The 8,644-nt window shown below is 34.6% G+C and overlaps 1 protein-coding gene across 1 annotated transcript; it reads right to left on the reverse strand.

Moving 5' to 3' along the window:
• On the reverse strand, positions 1-7,581 carry LOC104119301 (mitochondrial import inner membrane translocase subunit TIM17-2-like). Its single transcript, XM_009630765.4, has 3 exons — positions 7,448-7,581; positions 4,336-5,198; positions 1-296 (listed from the first exon to the last, which is right to left on the reverse strand). The coding sequence occupies exon 2, from the start codon at positions 5,066-5,068 to the stop codon at positions 4,361-4,363; it is 708 nt and encodes a 235-aa protein (XP_009629060.1). The 5' UTR covers positions 5,069-5,198; positions 7,448-7,581; the 3' UTR covers positions 1-296; positions 4,336-4,360.
• Between the last annotated feature and the right edge of the window lie 1,063 nt (positions 7,582-8,644).

Raw genomic sequence — 8,644 nt, forward strand, 5'->3', positions numbered from 1 at the left:
TGGCTCTACAATAGAACTATATTATATGCTGCCCAAGAAGGTGTTTCCATATACAAAAGAACTTTATTTTTCCATTTGTTTGATCATTCAGGTTTGAAACGTTACAACAATCAGAAGTTAATACCATTAAATCTATGGTGCAATACATCTTAATGTCAAGTACTGTAGATTAAGTTGCCTGCACCAACAAGCCCACTATGTCATAATTAAGATCCATAATACGCCATTTACTAATCCCAAAAATTGGCACGGATCAAGAAGTGTGACAAGTGTACTGACCACCAAAGATGCTCCCCCTACAAAACAGATTCATGCAAATGTTTTGATCATAAATTGCACATAAAAGGATAAGAAATGAGAAACAAGAAAAAATGTCAAGCAACAACGAAGACGGAAGATCAAAATACCCTGCTTATCCAGGATCTATCAGGTTGTCAACTTCACCTATGTAAACAAGAAAAGAACAAAGAAATGGCTAAGGATCGAGCCCTCTGCTACTAGATCTACAGCCTCTACCAAAAGCAAGGTGGAAACAAAAAAAACTAAAATATTCTCTCATCCTCCGAGCGAAGCAGAACGTAAAGTACATTGTTAGAGAGAGGGAGACATGCACTGCTGGAGTAGGTGGTTGTGAACTCGGTATTTCACTAGAAAAGGAAAGAAAGAAATTCATTGTTTCAGTGCTGGAAAAATGAGACAGAGAGGAAGAAGAAAGCGAGAACTTAAGGTTAGCGTCTCATACAACAGATAGCAGATAAATACCTCAGTAGATAAGAACTCCAGCATTTTATCTCTCAAAGTGACAAACACAAAGATAAATTGGAAGTGCAAAACATTGAGCAACTAGCACAAGTTTTTAGATGCAAGGTAGGATCTCTCCTGACGACCTGTTTAGATTTACCACTCGGAGCATCTCTTAAGGATTGTGTTGTGTATAATCCAGAGACAGAGGATTAAGAAAAGAGCTGAGTCCCAAAAGAGAGAGCTTTCAAAAGGAGGGAACGAAACTTTGATAAAGAGTACTACGTCTAGCATACCAACAACCTATTACATGTATTTGATGTCCATCCCAATAAGTGCGGTGAAAAGGTCAGAACAAACCCAAGGGAACCCTGAAGTGACCAGCGGGAAAGTCTCTGTAGAGGGTGTGGGTGAACACATGAGAAAGCTTTCTCAAATTCAAAGCTGCTGTCAAATTTGACTTTGAGATTCTACAAGGCATCACTTTGAATTTTTTGGGCAGTGCATTTAACAGCATTTGACTATTGTCAGTCTAGTTCAAGCAATATTAAGGAGTTGCCTCCTTGATATTTCCTAGTCCATAAAGTTGAACACAGCATCCCTCTTATATCTTGAAACAGAAAATGACAATAAGAACTCCCAGGAGGATGGAGGATAAAAGAACCGACCATAGCTCATAGCTTTTCACGAGAAAGATGAGGCTCGCATATGTTGGTTGGTGCTTTATGTGAGATGCTCAGGCGAAAATATGAACTATCTTCTATTGCATTTGTCATGTGGCAACCCGACTATGTTGGGTGGTACTAAACTAGTCCATAGAACGAACACACTAAAAGATGTGCTACACAGTTGAGCCTTTAGAAGTGAAAAAAGATATACGGCATGAGATGTTTTCCCTCTAGCCCTCCTATGTGTCCTAAAAAGGACGGAAATTGGAGAGCTTTTGTAGGTTTATAGCATGACTCTATACATTGAGGAATAATTTGGCTTAGTTAACTTTGAGTGCACCCATGAGGTCCCTGTTAGTTTTGTTAATGTAAAGATTATGGTCCGTTGATGTATAGGCAGACTATGCGATTTGTAGATTGGTCCGTGTATAGAAGATTGACAGTTTTTTTTTTGTAGAGAACAACATTTTGGTGTAGGCCCTCTACTTTGGTATATTGCTTGCACATGAGTTCTCCCGCATCAATTGAATTATTTACCTCACAAAAAGAAAAGGAACTAATCATAACCCCCGTTTCTACTTCAAGATATTCCAAAAATGAGCAAGTGTATAATTAGTTATGTATGTTATTCTCCCTTTTTAAGAAAGAACAAACTCGTGTCAGATATAAGTATTTCCTATAATTTTTTATAACCAGGAAATCCTTGGGAACCGGTGGCGCACGGTTTAGAACTCGGTGGATAATGTGCCCTCCCATCTTCCCTACTCCACTTGAATACCAGGCTTTTGTCCCCAGTAGAGTTCGAACCTATGACGTGTGCCCAATCCACACATCATATTGCGCTTTTACCACTAGACCAAAGCCCTAAGGGCCACAAGTATTTCCTATAGTACACCAGCATAATATACCAATGTGGCACAGAGTTATAGTGCAGGCACCAACGATAAGGCATCTCAGAGAGATTAGTACAGTTTTCTACAGGTAAATCAAAGTTTATTTCAAGGATATAATACATGTTCAATAATAAATTCAAGAATTGCAAAACCTACAAGATTCAGAGCTTGTTTGGCCAAGCTACCAAAATCTGCTTATTTTGAAAAGTACTTTTTTAAAAAGTCTTTTTTCAAAAGTACTTTTGAAAAAAAAAAACAGTTATTATTTGGCCAATTCATTTAAGTACTTTTTGCAACATTTGATAAACAAATTGTGTTTGGCCAATCTTTCTAAAAAGTGATTTTGTGTCAAATTACCAAAAAGGATAGTATCAAGGTCTTATAATTATTTTAAAGAGAAAAATAAACTTAAATATTTATCGTGAGATACTTTTATTATTTTTATTTTATTTAATTAAAATATGAAACATAAAGTAAACATACATATTAAAGATTTAAATCAATTTTACATATATAGTTATACCAAAGTATATAATATTATCTAGTATAAGAACTTATTGTTACATAATGATTTGAATAATCAAAATACATCATCCATTATGAATTAGAAGTCTATTCCACAAATTACTATATATTGATAATCAACCATGAAATAATAAGTAAAGTCACTCAAACATGATAACATTTCTCAACAATTTTATCTCTACTTCTATCACACAACGTCTCCATATTAGTACATTGCCTTGCATTTCTAAAGGAATACCATAAGGTTCAACTCTTCAATCTCTGCAATAATGTCTTCATTAGCATAATAGTTGAATTCTTTATTGGTAGAAGAATATCGTCGGGTGAAATTATGTATAGCCATGGTAGTTGTAACTAGATGATTCTGAGTGTTAAACTTGAAAGATGGCATTAAACGTAAAATAGAAATATTATTTTAAATATATATAAAAAAAAATATTTTCGTAAAAAAAAATAGTTTATGTTTAAATTCAAATTCAAAAAAAGTAACTACTTATTAACAACACATAATGTAGAATTTGATTTTTTTAAAAATTTAAATTCAAAAAGAAACTAATTATGTGAAGCTGCCACTTGGCTTAATGTGAATGCTTTTTCTTCTTCTTTTAATAATATATAGGTAGATTATGCGATGCAATTGTAAATTTATTAGCTATTTGTAGGTAATTTTCACAAATTAGATTTGATAACTGTTTTAAAGATTCTTGAACTAATAAATAACAGAAGAAATTATAAATGATTATTTGTAAGAAGAGAATTGATAATCCAAAGAAGGATATAGATAATTTGCTTTAGTATGAAAAAAGAAAGATAATTTGGAAAGTTACAAGACATTACACAAACAAAAAATCAAAAACAAGAAAAGTCAATAAAGAATTTGAAAAATTACAATATGATTCATGTATATGATATCTTTAATTTTAAAAGAATGGTGAAAACTAAAAACAAAAATGAAAAGAAAAAACTTAAATCAGTTAGGGATAATTTGGATAACATAAATTTATGGTGAGGATAATTTTGTCTTGAATAAATTAATTTTCTGCTTCTGCTTCTTGGAAGAAGCTAGAATTTTCGCAGAAAAGCTGCTTCTACTGCTAGCCAAAAATACTTCTCCGTCTTGGCCAAACAGCTTAAATTTTTTAAAAAGTACTTTTGACCTCCCAGAAGCTTGGCCAAACAGGCTCTCAAATACACACAAGATCAGAACACATCTAAGTAACAGGACACAACAGTTGAGCTTAGAAAGCAGTCAATAACAAGTTTCAATTATATGGTGATCTTCATTCTGAAGAGCACGTCAATGCATATAAAGCAAGATTTCATTTCCTTTATCCGGCGCAGTTTTTATAGAGACTAGAGCACATAATTGCTATTGAAGGAAGACATTTATTCAGGAATCTATCTTTTCCATGAAACATAGCAAAACCTTGGCCACACTGATAAATCAATATATACTGGTCCATACTACATAAGGATTCCAAATAATAAAGACAATAACATTAACCAACCTGCAAAAAATTTCAGCTCTTCAACTCATTTATATTCAAAGGCAGGTGGGCTAGGAGCATCAAAGCTCTCTAAAACCTGTGTCTTGCTACCACTGTTTGTCGCTGTCTCCTCCTTCTTTCCACCCCCAAAAAGCCCTCCAAACCAGGAACTTGAGGAAGAAGAGGACGGTGCTGAAGATTCAGCCATCATGCCATCAATACTTACTGGAGCTTGACCAGGAAGCTGCCCCATTGGTTGAGGCAGCTGCCCGGTTGGATATCCAGGCACAACAGGGGCATTTGGTAGTTGCTCATCCATGGCCGGGAAATTCTGGGGAGCACTCATGACTTTATTCAACATAATTCCAGCTCCCTCTATCAACGCAAGTAAAACTCCACCAAACATTGCTGATTTAGAAGCAGCACCTAATCCCTGCCGCATCTGGAGAAAGCCACCAGTTGCTGCACCAGCAATGATTGAGTTCCACGGATCTTCTTTCTGACGGAGATAAACCATTGTACAATCAAACGTGGAGAACAGTCCACCCCACACAGCAAAACTACCACCAATACGAGGAGCATTCATGCGCACCGCCTGTGTACCACCAACCATGCGCTCACCTTTTGGTGAATTGTATGTGCCTTTTATGAAGTGGAAGGCTGCACCTCCAACAGCACCCATACCAAATGCACCGCCAACATCATCAAGTATACGGTCAGGGCAAGGTTCACGAGAGGTCTCTGGTGTTCCCATTGTTAAAGGGGACGATCACTAACCGAGAGGAAAAAGGTTAAAGAGGATGACACTGACCAAGCAAACTTGTTTTCACTTTCCAAACAAGTGCTTGGTTTGATAAAACAACAATAGAATGCAAAGATTTCACCTGCACCAAAACAGTTCTCATCAAGCCGTGCCATCAATTTGAGCACTGAAAACAACAGTATTCCACTAACATGAACACAAACATTGCATCGAACACTATAACAAGAACAGTTTTTTGTCTTATAGCTCTCAAAGTCATAACTCAGCTTAAGTAACAACGTAAGCCCAGTTTTATATATACAAAAGGGTAATAACTTCTTTCTCAGGTACTTATCCATTCGCCCTTTCTTTATAAGCCAAAACATTATTCTTCATAAAGATTAACAACAGTTTTATATAAAAAGGGCAATAACTTCATTCTCAGCTATTTAACAACTTCAGATCACTCTTGGAAAGGATATCTTAACAACAGAATATTCCAGCGAGCTAAAAATCCAAGCTATAAACTTTTTTTTATAAACGAGAAATCCCCGAGGGTCAATGGTGCACAGGCTTTTGTCAGCGGTAGGGTTTGAACACACATCCTTGAGCCGAGGGTCTACCCGAAACAGCCTCTCTACCCTCACAAAGTAGGGGTAAGGTCTGCGTACACACTATACTCCCCAGACCCCACTTGTGGGATTACACTGGGTTTGTTGTTGTTGTAGGGTTTGAGCACACAAGCTATAAACTTCCATAGACTAACACTGAAAAACAATTTATAGGTTTCTTGAAAGTTGGAACAAATGTAATTTTGAGGACCGAACATATAAATAACAAATACTAGCATTCTTTTCAATAAATAAGCGGAAAAGGGCCAGAACTGCCCCTGAAGTATTGGAATTGGTACAAAATTGCCCTCCGTCCACCTATTTGAATAAAAATGCCCCTACCTTTATTTTTTGGCTAAACATTATCCTTATTACTAACAGAAAATTCATAAAAAAACAAAAATTAATTAATATCCACGTGTCACCGTCCCATTGGCCTAACATAAACCCCAACCCGTAACCCGCCAAGATATTGACACGCCCCAATTTTAAAACATAACTCTCTCTCTCTTCGCTATTTCACGAGTGTATGCCTACTATTATTCATGAGGCAAACTTAAAATTGAGTTCTCTATTAGAATTTTTTTTATGGAAAATGTAAGGAATTGTCATATTCTTCTTAATGCAAAAAGTTTAGATTCTTTTTGTTTATGCAATGGGTGTTCTTTATTATATAATTCTTCTTTATTTGAAATTTGTTGGGGGGGGGTGAGGGGGGGGGGGGTTCTTCACTATTTTTTGTCATTCCTCCGTGAAATTTTGAGGATGTTTTTTCAATTTTTTTATTGTTTATGTGATGTGTATTTCTATTATTTATTTATTTATTTATTTCACTATTTATTCAATTAATATGTAAGCTTTTCTACTCCGTGTAACGGGTATTGTGCAATTGTCACATTTCATACACACTGGGTTCATATGATGTACTAATAATAGTTAACAATTTTTTTAGATAATTTCTTCACTAGTATTTGTTTTCTTATTTTGATTGTTATCATGGATTCAATATTCTCGATTAGATTACTGTGTTAAGTCTAGTAAAAAAGGATTTTCTACTCATAATTTGCAAATGAGATAAGCTATTGTGTACGTTGCTATTTCCGGCGGATCCGCCAGTGAATTCCGCCCAAGTAGCAACAAGGCACGGAGAGAGATGTGTTTTAAAATCGAAGCGGGTCAATATTCGAACGGGTTAAGGGTGAGTTTAGTTATATTTTAGTTGAAGTTTAAGTTAGGCCAATGGAACGGTGACACGTGTATATTAATTAAATTTTTTTTCCCCCCAGAATTTTCTGTTAGTAATAAGGGTAATGTTGAGCCAAAAAAATACCGGTAGGGGCATTTTTATTCAAATAGGTGGACGAAGATCATTTTTGTACCAAATTCGATACTCCAGGGGTAGTTTTGGCCCTTTTCCGATAAATAAATAAAGAAAAAACCCTCCTTCAACAAAACTAGGAAACACATAAACGCAAATTACCAAAAAACAACAACTTGCGCTACAAAAGCTGAGATCTTTAATTAACCAATCAATCAACTAGACGTCTAGACCTCAATCCCAAATTAATTGGTCATCTATAAAAATACTCCGTATCACTTCTTCGTTATCTGGGTCTAGAACTGACTTAATTTGCGAAACTCACAAAAACAGTGAAAAAAGTTGACATTTTGAAGTTTAAATTATTATTTTTTTATCGACAAAACACCTGAGAGTTAAACACTGTAAGCAATAGTTTTAGCGAACAGAAAGGTGAGCTAAAAGAAAGATATTTTAATTTACCTGAGAGAGACGTAGAAGGGAGGTCAGTGGCACCGACGCAGGTGAGCGAGACGCAGAAAAAATGGAGAAGTTGGAAAACCTAGAAGAATTACAAAAATAGGGATTTGCCTGATATTTCATGGGCAGTACCTGATAACCATATGGGTTAACGGGTTATTATTTTCTTTCCTTTTTTTTCTTCTTTTTGGTTTTTTGATCAGTAACGTGTTAATTATTTTTTCCTTTTGATGCCAAACAATAAAGTATTAAAGTAGGAGGAATTTTTTATACTGGTAATATATTTTTTATCTACTAATTTCTATGTAGTGAATGAATATGAAACATAGGACACAATGAGTTTTTTCCAAACAAAATGTCATGGCGATATAGAAATGTACCACTATCCTGTTCATTAACTTATTCACGACCTTTGTTTTGTAACAGGTTGTTTAGATGGTTGTTTATAGTTGTATTGTATTATTACTTTAAATATAATATTCGTTTTGATTGTTATTTAAATTTTATTGTAGTGTATTATTAAATTTTTTATGTAACAACCGATTTGGTTTGGTCGCGTCGTTATTTAATATCTTCTCATCCTGCCCTTATTATAATTTATTTTACTCTTTATCCTATCTTTTTAATAATTACTCTACCACATACTTTATCTTTTTTTTAAATAATATTGGAAGCTTATTTTTCAGAATGCTAGAATGTGTGACATTATGAAACAACGCAAAACGATACAATTTATCCAAATATTATACTACGTGTTCGTTAAAACGATATAATTACGAAACAAAATATAACAACAATCCAAACAAAATGTAAAGTGAACCTACTCAACTAAAGAGTCTTTGTTGTTCATGTAGCACTATTTTTATAATTAAAAACTATTTAATGCAATAGCCTGTTTGCTGTCATTTTCTTTAACCAAACTACCAAAGTAGTAAAGTACCAACTTTTTAAGAGGCAAGCATTTTCCCCAACACAGAACTGCACTAAGAGTAAGTTCCAAATCATGGTCTATACAATTACTTTGTAAACCACAAGGATGCAGTTTACCTGAATTATTATATTTCTGAGCTTATAAAGTAGAAAAATCAGACCCCAAGTCTAAAAAAAGCTAGCAAACAATGGAGGATAACATGAGAGTTTCTTACAAAGCTCATTGTTTGGTTTTGCCATATCAATCCTATGCTTCAATTTTCCAAATTT

The sequence above is a fragment of the Nicotiana tomentosiformis genome, chromosome 4 (assembly GCF_000390325.3).
Source record: "Nicotiana tomentosiformis chromosome 4, ASM39032v3, whole genome shotgun sequence".
Classification (NCBI taxonomy): domain Eukaryota; kingdom Viridiplantae; phylum Streptophyta; class Magnoliopsida; order Solanales; family Solanaceae; genus Nicotiana; species Nicotiana tomentosiformis.